Below are 21,576 nucleotides of genomic sequence, written 5' to 3'. Positions count from 1 at the left end.
TTTGAGCTGTCGGTTTACTTTATTCCAAGGCTGCGAAGATCAGGAAAGTAGACTGTGCTGTGATGCACTGATCATCAATCAAGCTCTGCTTGTTTTGTGGCCGTTCTTCCTGAAGTCTTTGTCAGAATGCTCAGCTCACCTGAAACCACCGCAGCAGGTTTGGTGAACCTTATTTGTTTGCTGTGATTGGGTGGAATGCATCGTCTGACATTCCTGTTATTCAGCTGCAACTGAGCTGGAGGTGCTGTCTCGAATACAAGGCACAATGGTTTCACGTTCTGGCTTTCTGTGGAATATTTTGCCGGGTGCAGTGATCTGTTGTGAAAAGCTGTAATCAGAGCTTGTCCGTGCCTTAACCTACAGCACAGAGGGCGGCAATGGACCTCTGCTTATTTTCTGTTTTTCTTTCCCTCCCACAGTTTTGTTGTTGATGCGTGGTTTGAAGAGAGGTGATGGATGTCCACATGGTTCTGGGGGGGTCCAGATAACGTTCTCCTGGCCAATAACCCTGACGCCGGAAGTGGTTGTCTGAAGCATCCCTGTGAGGACCAGGTAAGCATGGAAAAACTAAGGAAAGCATCACTGTTATTGCTTATACTTAGAGATGTGAATAAACCCCTAACCTTAAATATTAAAGAGAACTCAAAAATTTGAATTCTGTCATTAATTACTCACCCTCATGTTGTTCCAAACCTGTAAGACCTTTGTTCATCTTCAAAACACAAATTAAGATATTTCTGATGAAATCCAAGGGCCTTTTGACCCTGCATGTACAGCAAAACAACTGACAAGTTCAAGGCCCAGAAAAGTAGCAAGGACAGCCTTAAAAAGTAGTCCATGTGACATCAGTGGTCCAACCTTAATTTTATGATGCTACCAGAATACTTGAGTGTAAAGAAAACAAAAATAATGACTTTTATTGTTCAACAATTTCCTCTCTTCTGTGTCACTCACAAGAGTACCACAACCAGTACCAGGCATTCTGACGCAGAATCCAGATGCGCTGCGCCTTGTTTTCAGAGGAAGTCACACTATACATAAAAGAGTTTTTGTAAACATGTCTGAAGATTGCGACACAGAGAATGACTTGCGATTTTTTTTTTTTCTTACTTATTTGAACCAGAATATACAGATGATGAACTAAGAGAGATGGAAGTTCTACCTCACACACATATGTTGTGGTACCCTCGAAGACTGACACGGAAGAGAAGAAATTGTTGAATAAAGTCATTATTTTTGTCTTATTTGCGCACAAAAAAAATTACGGTTGGACCACTGATGTCACAAGGACTATTTTAACAATGTCCTTACTATCATTCTGGGCCTTGAACATGGTAGTTGCATCGCTGTCTGTGCAGGGTCAGAAATAGGGCTGGGCTATATGGCCAAAAAAATGATCACAATAATTTTTTTCATATCAGTCAGTATTGATAATTATAATGAGAAATGTCAAATCTTTATTTCTAAAGTTTAAAGCCAGATATTTGCTCTGAAGTTAAAGTTGTAGAGACCAGACTGTTAATTTTCCTTAAAATAAATAGCTTAATAGAAAAAATTATTTTTTAATTTCTGCATGTTCTAATGAGTGATATTGTTTCAAATAGAGAAATAGATTTGTGTTGCCTGCTAATATTAAAAATTGGAAATGCATATTTGATAGTAGTAGTAGCTTGAGTTAGGATGCAGATGTACATTTTTGTTCATTATCAAAATCAGTAACATCTGTAAAAATTGTAGCAACCTGATTTTTGTTATCTTTTTCAAACCATTGGTCTTCCATAGTCGCATAAACACAGTTAAAACCACACATATAGTACACCTCAATGCGACTGTAAAAAAATAAGTATATGGTTTTTAGGTATTTGTATGAACTGTAGTCTAAAAACATTTAGTAAATGTAATTGTAATTATATTTTATTACTCTAATATATTTAATTCATGTCTACATTAATAATATAATACAGTGGCATGCTCCAGAAGGAAAAACAATGCATTAAAAGCCAGGGGATGAAAACTTTTGAACAGGGTGATGTCGTCCAAATTTTTCTTATTTTGTTGAAATATAATTTTTTTGGACACTTGTATGTTTCCCAGAAGACAAATTAAGTACAATTTACCTTGATCTTCAAATTCGAAAAGTTTTCACCCCCCACTCTTAATGCATCGCGCTGTCTTCTGGTGCATCAATGAATGTTTGAACCTTTTTTAATAGTTGTGTTTGAGTCCCTCAGTTGTAGTGTGAAAAGATGGATCTCAAAATCAAAAATCATAGTCACTGCTGGAAAGGGTTCAAATATGCAAAAGATGTTGGAAAAAACAAAGAATTTATAGCAACGGGAAGATTTTTCTGAAAAACAGTGCTCAGTTTAAGTGTTCAGAACAAGCAAGGACTCATGAACAACAATCATAAAACCAAAAAACAGTTGTAGATCATCCAGGTCACCACACGCAGTATTAAGAACCAAGGGTTCACAAACTTCCGCAGCCCACTGTACAGTCGAAACGAATACCCACATTTCTGCCACAATCGTGCAGTTAGTGTTACTACAATAAATGTATGGTAAATGGTGGTGAAGGCTTCACTCTGGATCTCACAGCGCACAATGCTCCCGAATAAACGCATCTGCTCTAGTGAACTATGGCCGCCCTGCTGTTTGGACTGTTTGGAATAAACATTGTATTTCTCATGTAGGACAGAAGCTCCAGCCCGTCTGTCCTTCGTTCTGTGACCACCACATGGAAGGAGGGTCTGCTGAACAGGAAGAGACCATTTGTTGGAAGATGCTGTCACTCATGCACACCTCTGAGTCAGGTTAGTTTGTTGAAGCTGCTGCCATATTGACCAAATATACGTGTGTTTCTTAAGAAACATCTGTAGTTACTACAATTATGTGTTTTTAGGAGAGGCTATTCAATCCCAGCATCCCTTCACTAGGGCTCCGTAATGTGATTTACATCAATGAAACGCACACAAGGTAAACATCAACCTCTGTTGGCTATAGACCTGATGGCTCTGAATACATGACCACTTCTCTTATCTATCGTGAGAATACTCATTTCACATTGCTTAGGTACACACCTTGCAGTATAGTGTAATTCATTAACCTAGTTTAGTTTGTGATACGCCATTAATACCATAGTTGGTCAGATGTGGTTTCCCTACCAAATGACCTGCCGTGTGTTTACATTCAAGTGTCGAATGGAAGGTTGTAGGTTTCTGTGAGGAGTGGAAAGTCAGGGAATGAATTATTAACACTGTTTGTCAGAGGATAGTATGTACCTAGATCACATGACAAGGACCAAAGGTGGTCTGAGCCGGTACTGCCAATGAGAAGAGGAAGTGGGAAATGCGTAATACACCAGAAATAATTTTATATTGCCTATCAGCACAAAAGGTTCTACCAGATGGCTCCAAAGAGAACTGTGGAAAAGTTAATCAAATCAGTATGATTCATAAACAAATCATTGAGAAAGTTTATGAACTGAATCAGCCAACGGATCATAACCAGCTAGTTCAACTCACAGACTATTTGATTCTTCAGAATTTCATGATTACATCTCATTTCATGTTCCACAGAAAGAGCAACATGAGAATGAGTAAATAATGACAGAATTTTCATTTTTGTGTGAAATTTTCCTTTAAGTACCATTTAAGTGATGAAGTCTTGCATTGTAACTGTCTTGTATTTTGTGTAATGCAGACACAGAGGTTGGCTTGCACGAAGGCTGAGCTATGTGCTGTTTGTCTTGGAGAGAGATGTCCGGAAGGACATGTTTGCTCGCAATGTGGTGGAGAACGTGCTTAACAGCAGCAGGTACCGAGTGTTTATATAAAAGCAAGAAGCGAGTGCAATGTAAAGGTCTGTTTCCAAGCAGCAGGAATGCATCGTAACATCCAGATTGACTGTAAGTGTTATTGCTGTAGGCTGGAAAGTGCTATCGTGGAGGTAGCATCCGAGGGTGCTAGCGCAGATGCGGAGTCTGGAGTGGATTCCAAAGCTGTCAGTAAAGTTAGACGGAAGGCCAGAGGATTCCTGCAGGAAATGGTTGCCAACATCTCACCTGCCTTCATCAGGTACAGTTTTCACATAATGCTCCATGAGCAAAGCTACAATTTACAAAACTACAACTGATGAATCTAAATGCAAATTTACTTTAACATATATGTATTTATAAGACATCTATCAATTCTATTATTGTTATAATATAGTGATGTTTAAATTTAGAGATGCAGCGATTGACCGGCCAGGGACCGGAATTAGAGGATTATCCTCATAATCGGCCCAGACTGGTGACCAGTCAGTCAGTCTGCTGATTTGACTGACTTTACCATTTTGACGTCACACTTATGGTGACTGATAATGTATTTATGTCATGCCAGATGAGGCTTGTACAGCCTGAGTGAGTGTGTGAGAGAGACTCGTGCAAAAATCAAAACAAATGAGCGCAACAGCACTCACAGAAAGTTATACATGCATACAGTAGTAGCAAAAAAAGAAAGAAAGAAATTTTAAATATATTATGTAGGTACGAAGCATTGCACAAGATGTTTTCTCCTTGAGTTCTCTCCACCGCTGAAAAGCTGCTCCGATATTTATGCAGGTCCTACCTCTCGCCTGATCGTAAGCCTACTTTTTAATGTTTTGTTCCAACTATATATATATATATATATATATATATATATATATATTATTTTTTTTTTTTTTTTTTTTTTTTTTTTTTTTTTTTTTATATTAATTTTTTTAAATATCTTCCAGTTCTCTCTCTCTATTTCTCGTAATTTCTGTCCTGTGTACTCAAATTGAGCGTTCTCTTCTCTCTATCACTAGTAGTCACGCCCCTTACTGCTGATTGGCTACAAGTGTGTTTTGGGTCCGGGTCCGACACTGCAAGTGGGTTACATTGTAGGCACAGTGTTGACTGTTTTTGCTCAATTTGTTGACGGAAATAGTCAGTGTCAATGATTCTGTAACCCATTCATAAAGAGTCATTTGCCTCGTTTCTGAATGAATCCGCTGTTAGAGGTAGACTAAATGACTTATTAAAACAGTCCTTTCTGCCACCTCCTGGTGGCATGGTTTCACATTTAAAAGTTTGATTGCATTTTTCACAACATTTCTTATTTGTATGTTTAAAAATATTGAAAACATGAATCTTAAAAAATGATTTATGCATTTTGCAGTGTAAATGCGTTTATGGCATCTCAGCTTCATCAAACAGTCTGTGTAAATACACCTAATACCACTTCAGATGCAGCTTCTGTTTCCTCTGCAGTGGAAAGAAATGGACAGTTTCTTATTATTCTAGCTGGGAAATTCCATCTGTTTTGTCATATACAGCAACTCCTTTTCAGTTAATTGTTATTTGGACCTGTATCCAGTCACAGAGCACTTTATTTTGAGAAAACAACAGATTGGGGGTGTTGTAATATATATATATATATATATATATATATATTACATACACACATTTTTTTTTCTTTTTTTTTTGAATAAAAAGTATACATTTTTGTTTGTATATTCTTTTTAAAGTTCTTTTTAATGTTTTTGAAAGAAGTCTCATATGTGCAGGCTGCATTTATTTGATCAAAAATGAAGTAAAAGTAATATTGTGAAATATAAAATGATTCCTTTGAATTGTAATAATATTTTATTACGTTTTAAAATGTCATTTATTTATGTCATAACAAAGCTGAATTTCCAAAGAATTTTCAGCAGCCATTGTCCAGTTGTCAGTGTCACATGGTTCTTCAGAAATCATTTTAATATGCTGATTTGTGCTTAAAGAAGAAGTCCACTTCCAGAACAACAATTTACAAATAATTTACTCACCCCCTTGTCATCCAAGATGTGTACATTATATGTGAATATTTGTTTTGGAAGTGGACTTCTCCTTTAAGAATTTTTCTTATTATTGTCAGTGCTGCTTAAGATTTTTGAGGAAACTGTGATGATTTTTTTTTTTTTTTTTTCAAGATTCTTTCAAAAGGTCAAAAGAACAACTTATTTAAATTAAAAATCTTTTGTAACAATGTAAAAATTAGTTTTGGTCACTTATAAGCAATTTAATGTGTCTTTGCTGAATCAACGTATTCTTTTAGAATACTAAATTTAAATTCAAAATAAAAATATCTTTATATTTCTAATTATTTTTTAAAATAATATGGATTTTCATATTATATTTTAGAAATAAATCCTAGATCAACACTCTTTCTTGTATGTCTCTTTTAGATTAACAGGATGGGTGTTGTTGAAATTGTTTAATGGATTCTTCTGGAGCATTCAGATCCATAAAGGTCAGCTGGAGATGCTGAAGAAAGCAGCATCTGAGGTCAGACATCTTCATGGCCTATTCCCACCAAACATGGGCATTTCTTCTTATCTGCATACTACATACTGTAACAACTCCCAAAACAGTCACAGACAAAACCATCAGTTGACAAACTCACTTATTACAAGAAGATATACAGATAAACAGTCCATTAACTAACAATGTCTATATCCACCACCTTTATGTACATTTCATGTAATATAATGGGTGGAAGTATAACAAACATTTTATTGTGTGTCTTCTAGTACAATGTTCCACTGGTCTTCCTTCCTGTTCACAAGTCCCACATAGACTACCTGCTCATCACCTTCATCCTGTTCTGTCACAACATCAAAGCCCCTCACATCGCAGCCGGCAACAACCTTAACATTCCCATCTTGAGGTACAAAATCATGATGATTGTGTTGTATTTTTTAGAAGATGCATGGTATTTTGACAATAGACAGTTAAACTAATACATGAATATAACAGGTATGTATGCGTTGTACTTCCTCAGCACATTAATACGGAAACTTGGAGGATTTTTCATTCGTCGTAAACTGGATGAAACGGCAGACGGGAAGAAAGATGTGTTATACAGATCACTTTTACATGCAGTAAGTTCACAGAAATTACAGATCAGCTTATTTGAATAGTGGTGTTAGCTCACAAGTTTCGATGCATATTTACAGAAAATTGCATAATAATGTCTTATTCACCCATGGTGAAAACGTGGCAAGGAAACTACCAAAGATTTTAGGCCATGAGAGGATTTTTTTTTTCCTACACTGCCTAAAATCTTTGGTAACTACCGAAGTTTTTGGGTAGTGAGGGGAAAAAACCTTCAGAGGAACTTAACTCAGTTAGGGGAGTTGATTTTTTTTTTTTGCCCTTTGCTTTTACTATATACATTACTGTTCAGAAGTTTAGGGTCAAACTTCTACTTGCACTCTATTTCAGAGAAAATGACTTGCTGTCTCGGTTTGGCTACTTTGAAAAACCTGTGTGTGTGTGTGTGTGTGTGACTGTGTGTGGTAAGGAGTTACCTTGTGAGCCACAGGAAACTGGAGCAGCTGTAATATGCTCTAGTGCTTTTGTTAAAATGGCATAGTGATTGTCATTGCAGCGACTGTAGAGAAGGTTGTGATTAGAAGCTGATGGATTACTCCTTCATTATTCATGCTGTCTCCTGTTGAGCACCGCATTACCACAATGGGCTGCTTTAATTACAGGGAATTTGCAGAGGAAGGGTCATGGATCTAAAGTATTGTAATATTCGTTGTGGGTTATTCTTCTGCTTTTCTCTCAATTTCAGTACACGGAAGAATTGTTGCGGCAGCAGCAGTTTCTGGAGGTGTATTTGGAGGGCACGCGCTCTCGAAGCGGGAAGCCGTCTCCAGCGCGTGCAGGCATGCTCTCAATCGTGGTTGACGCACTCTGTGCCAGCAGCATCCCTGATGTTCTGATCGTGCCTGTAGGCATCTCATATGACCGCATTATAGAAGGAAACTACAACAGCGAGCAGCTGGTATGTCCATCTGTGGTGATATTCAACAGAAAGTAAATATTAATGGATTGTTCCACTTACAAAATAAAAATGTCATGTGCATGTCTTTCTTTCTTCAGTCTCAAAGAAATTAAGTTTTTTAAGGAAAACGTTTCAGGATTTTTCTCCATGTAGTGGACTTTAATGGTGCTCAACGGATTGAAAGTTAAAAATGCAGTTTCAGTGCAGCTTCAAAAGGCTCTACACAATCCCAGCCGAGGAATAAGGGTCTTTTTTGGCAAAACGATTTGCTATTTTCAAAAAAATGTAGAATTTATATACTTTTTAACCTCAAATGCTTGTCTTTTCTAGGTCTGCAATGTGCATGCGTAGTCTGCGTAATTAGGGTAGGTTGAAAAACAAATTTTCAAAATCGTTCTACATCGCTGCAGAAGTACCGAGCCAGTGTTTACAAAGTGAATGTGTAAAGAAGATCAAACGCCCTTTTCCAAAAAAGGTCAAACAGCAATGTAGGACAATTTTGAAGTTGGAGGATAAAATGAGATGGGAGTTTTTCAACATAGTCTAACTGTCTTGAACCGGCGTGCAAAGAGTACGCATACGCATCGCAGAGCTAGACAAGATGAGCATTTGTGGTTCAAAAGTGTATAAATATTAATTTATTTAAGAAAATGACAGAGGGTTTCGCTAGGTAAGACCCTTGTTCTTCGGCTGGGATCATTTAGAGCCCTTTGTAGCTGCATTGAAACTGCATTTTTTACCCTTAATCTGTTGAGCACCATTGAAGTTCACTATATGTAGAAAATCCTGGAACGTTTCCCTCCGAAAACTTAATTTCTTTGCAACTGAAGAAAGAAAGACATGAATATCTTGGATGACATGGGGGTGAGTAAATTATAAGGTATTTTTTTATTCTGGAAGGGGAGTAGTCCTTTAAGTTCACGCATAACCTATAAAATTAACCAGTCAGCTTTTGCTACTGTAATCCTCCTTTTAAAGGGAAAATTAGCCCATTATTTACTCACCCTCAAGGCATTCTAGGTGTTTATGACTTCCGTCTTTCAGATGTATCCAATCGGAGTTATATTAAAATTTATCCTGGCACTTCCAAGCTCTATTATGGCAGTGGGCGGGTGTTTGTTATTAACAATTCAAAACAAGTCCAATAAAGTGTATCCATACATAATAAAAAGTGCTCCATACGGCTCCAGGGGGTGAATAAAGGTCTCCTGTAGCAAATCAATGTGTTTTTGTAAGAAAAATGTCCATATTTAAAACATAATAATTACTTTAATGTAGCTTGCGGTAACTGTTGTACATGGAAGCGGTCGCGTTTGTTTACAGGAGCAAAGGAAGCAAAGTTTCCTTACTTTAGCAAAGGAAAACCAGTCTCCTCATTTTTTACTTCTAATTTGTGACCATTGTTTTGTTTTCCACTCACCACCTCGCTTTCACTTTCTTCACTTTTGAGTCCGCCCAGGACGGCTTCTGTGTACAACTGTTAGCGCGAGCTAGATTAAAGTGATTATTACGGTTAAAATATGGATATTATTCTTACAAAAACACATCAATTCGGTACAGGAGACCTTTATTCACCCCCTGGAAGCACTTTTTATTATGGATGCATTTTATTAAACTTGTTCTGGACTGTTGACAAGAAACACCCACTCATTGCTGTAGTAAAGCTTGGAAGTGCCAGGATAATTTTTAATATAACTCCATTTGGATTCGTCTGAAAGAAAGAAGTCAAGTACACCTAGGATGCCTGGAGGGTGAGTAAATAATAAGCTAATTTTCATTTTTGGATGAACTAAGCCTTCAAAGGGAACTCAGGTATTAAGACTTGTATGGCTTAAAATAACAAATGATGTCTCTTATTGAAAAACATAGCAGAAAACCCAAAGACTTACATAGTTAAAGAAAATCCACATTGTTTTATACGTGTTTTGGACTATGGGCGCCATTATTTTCGAGTGGCTGCACTCATTGAGCTACCGGTGCTACCTGTTACTATTTTTGCTGCAACACAACATAGAAAATAAAATGCTGTTACGATACAGCATTGTGTAGCTTTTGGTTGTAATTTTCAGTCGAAGGGCAGAAAGAGAAGCGATGTAATTCTTTACTGCTTTTCTAACGATAAGAACAGGAGAAAAGAATGGGAAGATGCCTGTGGATGATTAAAACCTATGTGTCTTTTTAGCCCTGATGCCTTTTAGGCTTATTGTGGACCACAGCGACAAATGGCAGAGCTTACAAATGGCAGAGACAAACGCTCTCTAGGATGGAGAGACGCTGATAGGATGGAAAAACGCCAACGCTTTTCTTGATGGCGCTACCGCTGAAGTTTCCCTGCATGAATTTTACTCAGTATCTGGGGAAGTACAGCATTTGGTTTAGACCTACGCTTATATCCATCACTACCTATAAGCTCTTTCAGCAGCTGTGTTCATCATATCAGTATTTTATTTTCCAAGTTGTGTATTCGGAGTTGTGTTGTGGTAAAAATAGCCAGTAGCTCACCCAGTGCATTTCACGTCATAATGGCGCCCCATAATCCAAAATATATATAAAACTATGGATTTTTTTAAAGGGGTCATCGGATGCAAAGTTCACTTTTACATGTTGTTTGAACATTAATGTGTGTTGGCAGTGTATGTACACATCTACCCTATGATGATAAAAATGCATGCAGTGGTTTTTAATTAATCTGTAAAAATAATATCCCCTTTTTCAAATTGAGCCATTCTCAGATGCCTGTCGGTGTAGCGTCACACCGACAAAGGCCGCTCCCACAATAGTTGATTGACCCTCAGACCTGCCTAAATCAGCTGTAACAGTCCGACCTCCATTGTTTCGATACCGGAGCAGGGATGTAAGTTAGACAAGAATATCTCCGATTGAGGTGTTGTGTTGCTGGATGTAATAATGAACATAGTGGTCGTCAATTACTACCGACAGCTAAGCCGCTGAAGATGCAGTGGATTACGTTTGTTTGTAAATGGAATGCGCCTCCCGATCTACATAAATCCGTCTATGTTTGTGCAAATCATTCGTGATCCAGCTTCACCTACAGCAGAAGTGAGTATAAGGGTTTTTTATGAATCTTTGTGATCGCCTTTCCTAATAACTTGCTAGTTAGCAAGTTTAGCAGCTAAACACGGCTGAATGCGGCTAAAGTGTAGAGTAGAGCGGGGGCGGGGCGAACATTTAAAGGAACCTCGACCAGAACAGGATGATTTTTGCAAAGCTAATTTTGGCAAGGTAAAAAAAGTTATTTACACTATCACTGAGAAATTTTAACCAAAGCATGTTATAGACTTTTCATTAAGACCCTAAAGAATCATATCAACTTGGCATCCGTTGACCCCTTTAAATAACGTAAATCTTTATTTGGTTTTCTACTACATACTTTGGTAAAAGACATAATTTATGTTACTGTTCTTCTCACTTCAGGGCAAACCTAAGAAGAATGAGAGTCTGTGGGGAATTGCTTGTGGCGTGTTCAGGATGCTCCGGAAGAATTACGGCTGTGTGCGTGTGGATTTCACACAGCCCTTCTCCCTGAAGGTCAGAGCAGCTCATCTGATCTCTGCTTGGCTGAATACATAGCAGATTTCTCCCGTAATGTCTCTATTTTTCTTGTCCGTTGCTGTAGGAGTACCTGGACACGCAGCGCAGTCGCCATCTTCAGGCGTCTCTCACGCTGGAGCAAATCCTTCTCCCCACCATCATCGCTGCACAGTATGGCCTTTAGACTGCCAGCAACCAACATAATCATGTGGACTGCTGTTTATTGGTATGTAGAAAGATGTGTGTGGCTAATGGGATTATGTTCAATTATGTTTTTTCTTTGCAGACCTGATCAGGCTGTTTTTAATGGAGAAGATGAGGATCATCTGAATTCCTTAGACCTGTCAGATGAGCCCTGGAGGAGGCAGGTCATCGCTAACCTGGCCAAGCACGTTCTCTTCAGTAAGGGCACTTGAAAGGCCATGATACATGAATAGTTTCTTAGGCAATGGGTGGGTGATTTTCTTTCAAGCATTGGGGGTGGTGGAATGGAAAAAAATATTTATGTGGGGTCAGCAAATGTAAAATGGTAATACTGCTCATCTCTCATCTGCCTGGAAAACTTGCATGTATATCATGGCCTGCAGAATCACTGACATTGAAAAAAAAAAAAGTTCATGGGCTCATTGTTCAGATCAAAAAACTTTCTAACATAATTTCCAAAGAGAACCAAAGTAAGTTTTAAAATGCTTACAAGAACATGTCTGGATTTCAGATATTAGAAAATCATGTTTTAGGATTGTTAGCATTATTTTTATGAAAATCAATGTACATTTTCCCCTGAAATTCTAATTATTTACGTTTGCATTTTTTAAAATTAATTTTTCATTAATTATTTTTTTTTACATTTAATACATACGATTTCTAATGTTTTTTAAAGAGGTCTTTAGTTTACATCTTTATTTGATCCAAAGCACACCTTTGAAATATTTTTACTATTTAAAATGACTGTTTTCGATTTGAATATATTTTAAATGGTAATTTATTCCTGCAATTTCAAAGCTTAATTTTTAGCATCATTACTCCAGTCACATGATCTTTCAGATTTCATTCTAATATTCTGATTTGCTGTTAAAAAAACATTTATTATTATTGTTAAAAAACAGCTTAGTAGAATTTTAGGTTTCTCTAATGAATACAAAGTTCAGAAGAGCAGCATTTATCTGAAATAGAAATCTTTCGTAACATTATAAATGCCTTTATTATTTCTTTTGATCAATATAAAGCATCCTTGCTAAATAAAAGTGTTCATTTCTATCATTACTTTCCCAAAAAGCTTTTTATTTCAGATAAATGCTGATCTTTGGATCTTTCTATTCATCAAATAATCCTGAAAAAAAATATGCAGCTGATTTAAATATTGATAATAGAAATAATAATAATAATACTGAAGACTGGAGTAATGATGCTGAAAATGTAGCTTTGATCACAGGAATAAATTACATTTTAAAATATATTTAAATTAACAACAGTTATTTCAAATAATAAAAAAATACTGTTTTTGCTGTACTTTGGGTCAAATAAATGCAGGCTTGGTGAGCAGAAGATACTTCTTTAAAAACATTTAAAAAAATCATACTGTTCAAAACTGGTAGTGGTAGTGTTAACAAACTATATTTATTATTTCGATTTTGAGGTGAAATATGCTCCAGACACGTTCTATCTACTACACTTGACAGTTTTTGTAGGTTACTTCTGGTCACAGTCCTCACCATGGTGATGTGTTGCTTTTGGCCAGCCACTTTCCTCAGTGTTTGAATGCCCTGTTGCTGCTGCTTTTTTAAGGACAGGAGGTCAAAGGATCAGCACTCTGAGGTGGAATTGCAGCTTGCTTTTGAATGTTTAATATAGACACTGTCATGAACCTGGTTTTCAGCTCCAAAGTCACCCTGTTTTTCTTCATACAGCACATTTCAGAGAACAATGTCATGGAGGTTGTAGATTATGCAGTTTTGAATTTAAATAGTGTCCTTTTATTTAAAGGTGAAGTGTAAGATTTCTGTGGAAATTACATAAATGATCTCTGTTTTGCGACAGAGGCACAGTGTTTACACTTCTGAAAAGTCAACTTCCAAAAGGCTGTTTGTATTTGTATTTCGACATTGAAAAATGGCACCTTCACCCTTGACGGTCACATTTTTTTGGCATCTCTTGCAGCTTTGGCTCTGTTAAACCACTTTCAGTGTCGATCAATCTGATCACTGCCTTCTGTGTTTCCCACAGCCGCCAGTAAGTCTTCAGCAATCATGTCCACTCATATCGTGGCCTGTCTACTCCTGTATCGGCACAGACAGGTAAGCACCGTCCTCACTTCATAACTCTTCTTCTTCGGTCCGTTTCATTGGTTTATAATCACTGTGACAAACATTTGTGATTGGACAGGGTGTACTGCTGTCGAAACTGGTGGAAGATTTCTTTAATATGAAAGAAGAGATCTTGTCAAGGGACTTCGACCTGGGTTTTTCTGGGAACTCAGAGGATGTGGTCATGCATGCGCTTAGCCTTCTGGGAAACTGTGTGAACGTCACCAGCACCAACAGAAACACAGAGTTCATCATTGCTCCCAGCAACACCGTACCTGCTCTCTTTGAGCTCAATTTCTACAGCAACGGTCTTTTCCACGTCTTCATTTGCGATGCAATAATAGGTAAAAGATATGAGGTTCTATATTTCATAACAGATGCAGCACACTGTGTGTGTATTTTTGATTTGAGAATGACAAACTGTATGTGTACTGTAACTGTGTGTGTATGTAAATGTGTGCTAGCTTGCAGCGCACTGGCCCTGCTGAGAGAGCAATCTGCAGCTTCAGTGAGTGAGCAGAATCCTTCATCCACGCTGCTCAGCCAAGAGAGACTGATCCGCAGAGCTGCAGGCCTCTCCCACTTTCTGTCCAATGAGGTCGCAGTAGCGCTGGTATGCCATCACACCACCGTCACTTAAGCAGCAGCACCATCTAGTGGTTGATTATAGTATCAATCAATTTTTGAAATGCCAACTCGAAACTTTTGACAACGCAGATCACGATTTAGAAATGACATTTACAAGTTTAACTCTATGTTTAACTCCATACCGAAATCCCAGATAGCCATACAATAAAAATATAAATATAAATAAATATATATAAAAATTTTTTTTTTTTTGGGACACTGTGAGCCCGGAGACTGTAGTGTACACTGTAAACTTGAAAACGTTTAACTTAAATGTTTAATATGACTAAAAAGTGCTCATAAATGGCTGCTGACGGCTGGTTTTGTATCTGAACTACATACATAAAATATATGTGACCCTGGACCACAAAACCAGTCTTAAGTCGCTGGGGTATATTTGTAGCAATAGCCAAAAATACATTGTGTGGATCAGAATTATTGAATTTTATTTTATCCTAAAAATCATTAGGATATTAAGTAATGATCATGTTCCATGAAGATATTTTGTAAATTTCCTACAGTAAATATATCAAAACTTAATTTTTGATTAGTAATATGCATTTTTAAGAACTTCATTCGCACAACTTTAAAGGCGATTTTCTCAATATTTAAATTTTTTTGCACCTTCAGATTCCAGATATTCAAATAGTTGTATCTCTGCCAAATATTGTCCTATTCTAACAAACCATACATCAACGGAAAGCTTATTTATTCATTTATTCATGATGTATTAATCCTAATTTTGAAAAATTGACCCTTATGACTGGTTTTGTGGTCCAGGGTCACACCCTGGACCACAAAACCAGTCATAAGGGTCAGTTTTCGAAATTGAGATTTACAAATCATCTGAAAGCTTAATAAATAAGCTTTCCATTGATGTGTGGTTTGTTAGGGTAGAACAATATTTGGCCGAGATACAAGTATTTCAATATATGGAATCTGAGGGTGCAAAAAAAATCTAAATATTGAGTAAATCACCTTTAAAGTTGTCCAAATGAAGTTCTTAAAAGTGCATATTACTATTAAGTTTTGATATATTTACAATCGGAATTTTACAAAATATCTTAATGGAACATGATCTTTACTTAATATCCTAATGATTTTTTTTTATATGCCAAAAAATCAATAATTTTGACCCATACAATGTATTTTTGGCTATTGCTACAAATATACCCCAGCGACTTAAGACTGGTTTTGTGGTCCAGGGTCACATACATATATATATATATATATATATATATATATATATATATATACACTTCATGTTACAGTTGAGAGAAACGGTAATAATTAAAATTGGCTTAATTGGCCTGAAGATAATGTCACTATGCAAAAATAGTAAGGGTACTAACAATTAACAAACAACCATAAATTAATTAGTTAATTAATATATACAGTACTGTGCAAAAGTCTTAGGCCACTAGTATTTTCATCAGCTAAAAATGGTTCAAAGTCAGTTGAAGTCAGTCTTTTGGTGTAGTGTGTCAGTAGGAAATATCAGTTTACATTTCTAAACATTCATTTTGCCATTAATTATAATAATCCAGTGAGATTTTTGTGTGGAGCACAGGCTGTTGTCAGACTCCTTGTGCAAACAGAGATGTAATCTCTCCATCATTTAATCCAGTCTGTCTTGAAATCTTAAATCCAGAAGAACTGTGACAACATCTCCAAGATGCTTGATGTGACCATCCTTTGCGTTTAAATCAGCTTTTGCCCTATGTGCACTTGTGCAGAGTTTTTCAGGTAGCTTTGCAGGTAGGTTACTTGAAACAACTTGGAGATGTTGCCACAGTTCTTCTGGATTTAGTCTGTTTCAGTTTTTCTGTTTCTTCGTCATTCCAGAGACAGACTGGATGATGGTGAGTTCAGATCTCTGTTTGGAGCACTGGCTGTTGTCAGACTCCTTGTGCAAACAAAAGTCTCACTAGATTATTACAATTAATGGCAAACAGAATGTTTGGAAATGTTAACCAATATTTTTTACTGACACACAACAGCAAAAGATAGATATTAACTTACTTTAAACCATTTTTTAGCTGGTGAAAATACTAGTGGCCTAAAACTTTTGCACAGTACTGTATATGTTTATTTATTATTACTGGCTGATGTTTCAGTTTAACAAAGACTGTGTGAAAGAAGTACTCAGGTGAATCATTAAAGTGTATTTCTGTCTTTATTCTCTATAGCCTTGTCAGACTTTGTACCAGGTCTTCCATGATGCTGTTACCAGGTTAATCGAGTATGGTGTTCTCATTGTAGCTGAGGTAAGTTGTGCAACTCTTTATTTATCTTGTGCTTAATTTTTTTTTTTTTTGTTTAAAGCTGTAGCACTTGAAAACTTGCCAGCACAGAACAAATAATGTTTGATATGAATTTGCAGTGTAAGTCATTTGAGAATTAATATTTTGCTGTTGGCTTATTCTAATGACCTGATTGGATTTTAGGTGGATTCCTGAAGATTCTGTAATCTCATTACTGACAATGTATTACTGACTTCCTGATTGAGAGTGAACGTATATAGTAGATACCAGATGTGATTCATTTAAAAACCACATCAAATAATAATTGTGCCTAATATTAATATTATTTGTGGGTCAGTCATTAGTTAAAGGAGAACTCCACTTTCAGAACAACAATTTACAAATAATTTACTCACCCCCATGTCATCCAGGATGTTCATGTCTTTCTGTCTTCAGCTGTGAAGAAATTATGGTTTTTGAGGAAAACATTTTCATTTTTCTTCATATAATGGACTTCATTGGTGCCCCGATTTTGAACTTCCAAAATGCAGTTTAAATGATCCCAGCCGAGGAAGAAGGGTCTTAACTAGTGAAACGATGGGTCATTTTATTTTTTTTCAGAAAACAAAATTTTGTATACTTTTTAAGCACAAAAGCTTGTGTGGCACAGGCTCTGTGATGCGTGTTCACAACGCTACGTACTGTTGAATCACTTCGAAAGGTCATGCGGAACGTAGGTGAAACCACAGACCCAGTGTTTACTAAGCGAATGCGTAAAGATTAAGAAAGTGCAAGTAAGTTTTTAAACGCTGTTTGCAAACAACAAGGTACAACGATTTCGTCCTCTCAAGTTGGAGGAGAAAATAAGATGGAGGTTTTCACCATACTCAGTACACAGACGATTAACTTAGACGTGATTCGTAGCAGTGATGGGAAGTCCGGATCATTTTACCGACTCGGATCTTTGAGTCTCGTTCAGCAAAATGAACAAATCTTTTTTTCAAGTCATTTTGTTAATTTTAGCAAAATATAATTAAAATTTTACATATTACTTCCCTAACACAACTACTGCTTACACAAACGTTGGTCACACTACAAACAAGACAAAACTATAAAACCATAGCTCACCTCTTATCTGACAAGTTTTTGGGTTTGAGTCGTTCGTTCATCACGTGACAGCCCCATAAGATGAACGAACGACTCTGAAAAACCCGAAGACTCGAAACAGGTGAACTAATTCCAGTACAGAACCTAATAGGATGTTGCACATGTGCAGCTGAATGAATCACTCCCCGAGACGACTCGTTCTTCCCGAGTCACACTGAAGATACATTCAAAATGAAAGAATCGTTCAAGAATGATGCATCACTAATTCGTAGCACTGTGGACACGCATCCCAGAGCCTGTGCTACACGAGCTTTTGTGCTTAAAAAGTATACAAATTTTATTTTTCACTAGATAAGACCCTTCTTCCTCAGCTGGGATCGTTTAGAGCCCTTTGAAGCTGCATTTAAACTACATTTTTGAAGTTTAAAATCGGGGGAACCAATAATATCCATTATATGGAGAAAAATCCTGAAATGCTTTCCTCAAAAACCATATTTTTTTCACGACTGAAGACAGAAAGACATGAACATCTTGGATGACAAGGGGGTGAGTAAATTATTTGTAAATTGTTGTTCTGGAAGTGGAGATCTCATTTGACAATAATCAATAGTAATTATTATAGAACAATAATTGACTGAAAAATGGTTCTTAAATTCAGCTTTATGTTCTTGTGTTCAGGAGGACCAGGAGGAGTTGAGCCCTTCTGAGGAGCCTTGGCCCAAGAAGTTTCCAGAGCCTCTTGCTTGGCGAAGTGATGAAGAAGATGAAGACAGTGACTTTGGAGATGAACAAAGAGACCGTTACCTGAAGGTAATCCTATCTATCTATCTATCTATCTATCTATCTATCTTCTGTCATTAAGGCTGTCAAACGATAAATTGCATACAAAATAAAAGTTTGAGTTTGGCTAATATTTGTGTGTGTACTATGTGTAATTATTAAGTTTATATAAGTACACACAAATTAATTTATATATTTAAGAGAAACGTTATTTATGTACAAAATATTTTTGTTTATATATAATATAAATTATATAAAAATTCTAATAAATACATATACTTATTTCTTAAATATATACATGAATGTTTGTATTTATATATACATCATCATTACAGTACACGCACATATATGTAGCAAACTCAAACTTATATTTTGTATGCGATTTAATCGTTTGACAGCCCTACTTGTTCTATCTTATCTGTAAGAATTGCTTAAGACAAATGGAACAGAAGTTCTGTTTATCCAAGAATGAGTTCATTCTTAAATTCATCTTATTGTTAAATGCTAATGTGTTTTTTTATTTTATTTTAGGTGAGCCCATCAGCTGAGCACCAGGAATTTTATACTTTTCTCCAGAGGATTCTCACTCCGGTGCTGGAGGCCTACAGTGGTGCAGCCATCTTTGTACACAGCCTGAGTTCGCCCATGTCAGAGAGAGAGTACACATACAAGCTTTTCAAGTACTTGCTAACGCGCACGGAGAGAGGCATGGCTGCATATGGTAAACCACATGGCACTTTCCATTTCACTATTTGCGCTGTTTTTCCTGTCCCACCTTAAGGAAAACCCAAAATCTGTTGTTCCCCTTGATTATTCTTTCCTTGAACTTTATTTATCTTTTAATAAATGTTATTTTTATCCATTTGGCTATTTTTCCTTTTTTGTTGTATTTATAATTAGTGCATGTCTAAGCACTTTGAGTCATAATCCTATATAAAAGGTGTTTTATATATGAATGTGTTGATGAATGGATTGATATTGGTAACATTGATTTGTGTTGTTGTTGTTTTTAGGAGAGAGTGCCACACACTACCTCGTAAAGAATACAGTGAAAACCTTTAAAGAGCTGGGGGTAAGAGAGATGCCCTGTGACATTTGTGCTTAAAGGTCTAACCTGTTTATAATAATGCCTACTGCATATGTGGGCGTAAATTTTTTCTTGCTCTAAACGTTTCTTTCAAATGTGACAATGCACGTGCTGCTTATTCTCCATTTCTTGCATCATCATTTTAGTCATCAAAGCATCTGAAGTGATTATCAGTAAATTTCAATCTGTTCATATGAACTCAGAAAATGCTGTTTTCATACTTTTCATTGAAAAACTTTTTTTTTTAAGTTGTAAACTATATCCTCTTATTTTATCTTTTGTGTTTCATAGATTCAAAAATAATGTTAAATTAAAAATGTAAATTTAGAAGCCATTTTCTATATTTAAAATGTTTATGTAGGCCTTTTTTGCAGTTTACAGAACAATGTTGATGTGCAATGTTCTTTCCTTTTTTTAAAAAAAAAAATTCTTTGTAATATTTAACAAACCTGCATGTGAAAATGAAAACTGAAAAAAAACATTTGTCTTTTAAATAAATATAAAATTAAGTTTAAAATGAAGTACAAAAACTACTAAAACATACTGAATTTTTTTTTTTTAAATAATAAAAATGATAAGCTTTTAACAAAATTTAAACCACAAATGTACAAATAAAATCTCATTCAAAATATTATGATATAATAGTAAATAAATACTAAAATACCACTTCTTGCAAAGAAACTAGTGTAGGTGTGTTTGGTTATGAGTGTGCCATATTTCAAAAGGCGTATAAATCATTCAGAATTAACTCCTTTGAAAATCTAAAAATGCAAATAGCTTCTTGGAAAGTGTAGAAAAAACCTTTTGTACAGTTTAAATATCATTGCACCTACGGAGAGTTCCTGTAAACTAAGTGTGTGTGTGTGTGTGTGTGTGTGTGTGTGTGTGTTTAGAATGAGGTGAACAATAAGTATATTATTAAGAACAGCCATTTATTGGTTATTAGCCATAATGTAAAAATAACATTGGTGCATAAAAATATCTGGGTCTCTGTTTTCTTTCTAAAGAGCGTTGTGCAAAAACTCACGTTTTTTTGTCTTTCACAGGTGCTTAAAGAGAGACGAGAGTCTGGTGTGTGCTATCTGGAGCTGAGTAGCGCTTTTTTACCTCAGGCCAACAGAAACAAACTCCTACAGTACATTCTGGGTTTCAGTCTGCTGTGACACATTAGGAGCATCGACACAGCTGCGCGGCTTTCCACCACACTCAAGGGCTTTTTACTGGCTAATCATGACTGTCAAAGGTGCTACTCTAAGGAAAGCTTTACCTGGAAGTGCCTTCACCAAACGCCTCATACTAGTCTTCCTTTCACTGAAAACCCACCCATGCACTACTCAATACACAAGTAGTTCTCTCAGCGCTTTCGATTTACTAGAACCATCCATTCACACATACTGTACCGGTTCTGCCAGTGAAAGCCCTTGGTTTTCAGCTAAATTGGGTGTCTTTATAGCTCTGAATGTTTATATGGTATCATACAGTTAGTTTTTAACTCGGTACATGAAAGTCACTCTTTATGAGGTCACTTTCAGTTTTAACAAGCGCACATCACTGGGATGACGGCTAGTGTATAGAAATCCTTTAAAAAAGGGCATTTTCTTTTTAACCACTACTGTCAGAGGATGTAAAGAAATTCTCTACATTACCGTGTCGCAGAAACTAGAAAGTCAAACGTCTGTATAGAGTGTCATTTGATAACACATGAATGACAATGGAAATAGTGACTCATTTAAAAATCATGCAGCAAACGTCCAAGTAGTTACTGAAAAACCTGAGCCATTGATGTTGGAAATGTAGTTTAGGTCATGTTTATTCACTTAGTCATGAGTGCAATTGGACGTCCATGAATGATAGTTACAGCTATAATATTGTGTAATACAACAAATAGTAGATAATGTAATGGTTTTAGCAGACCTTGAGGATCATGAGGGAAACATTACTGAAAACTGCTTCTACTTGGCTGAGCATTAAAGATACATTTGTAATATTTGGAGGAGGTTCTCTTGCTGCCAAGCACTTTGATTCCCTTCTGAGTAACTG

General features: G+C 36.3%; 1 protein-coding gene across 1 annotated transcript; it reads left to right on the top strand.

Annotated features, from left to right (window-relative positions):
* The first annotated feature begins 423 nt into the window (after positions 1–423).
* gpam (glycerol-3-phosphate acyltransferase, mitochondrial) lies at positions 424–20,796 on the top strand. Its single transcript, XM_051124102.1, is given in 21 exon segments — positions 424–473; positions 475–552; positions 2,693–2,812; positions 2,902–2,975; positions 3,702–3,815; positions 3,926–4,075; positions 6,231–6,330; positions 6,576–6,712; positions 6,827–6,926; positions 7,625–7,837; positions 11,273–11,386; positions 11,475–11,560; positions 11,676–11,791; positions 13,613–13,683; positions 13,772–14,036; positions 14,157–14,305; positions 16,509–16,586; positions 18,348–18,479; positions 18,981–19,170; positions 19,463–19,521; positions 20,583–20,796. Coding segments are annotated over 21 exon segments (2,484 nt in total). The 5' UTR covers positions 424–452; the 3' UTR covers positions 20,700–20,796.
* The last annotated feature ends 780 nt before the right edge of the window (positions 20,797–21,576 follow it).

The sequence above is a fragment of the Labeo rohita genome, chromosome 12 (genome assembly GCF_022985175.1).
Source record: "Labeo rohita strain BAU-BD-2019 chromosome 12, IGBB_LRoh.1.0, whole genome shotgun sequence".
Lineage (NCBI taxonomy): Eukaryota > Metazoa > Chordata > Actinopteri > Cypriniformes > Cyprinidae > Labeo > Labeo rohita.
The sequence above is the reverse complement of the archived record's forward strand: the minus strand, read 5'-3'. Positions and strand labels throughout refer to the sequence as shown.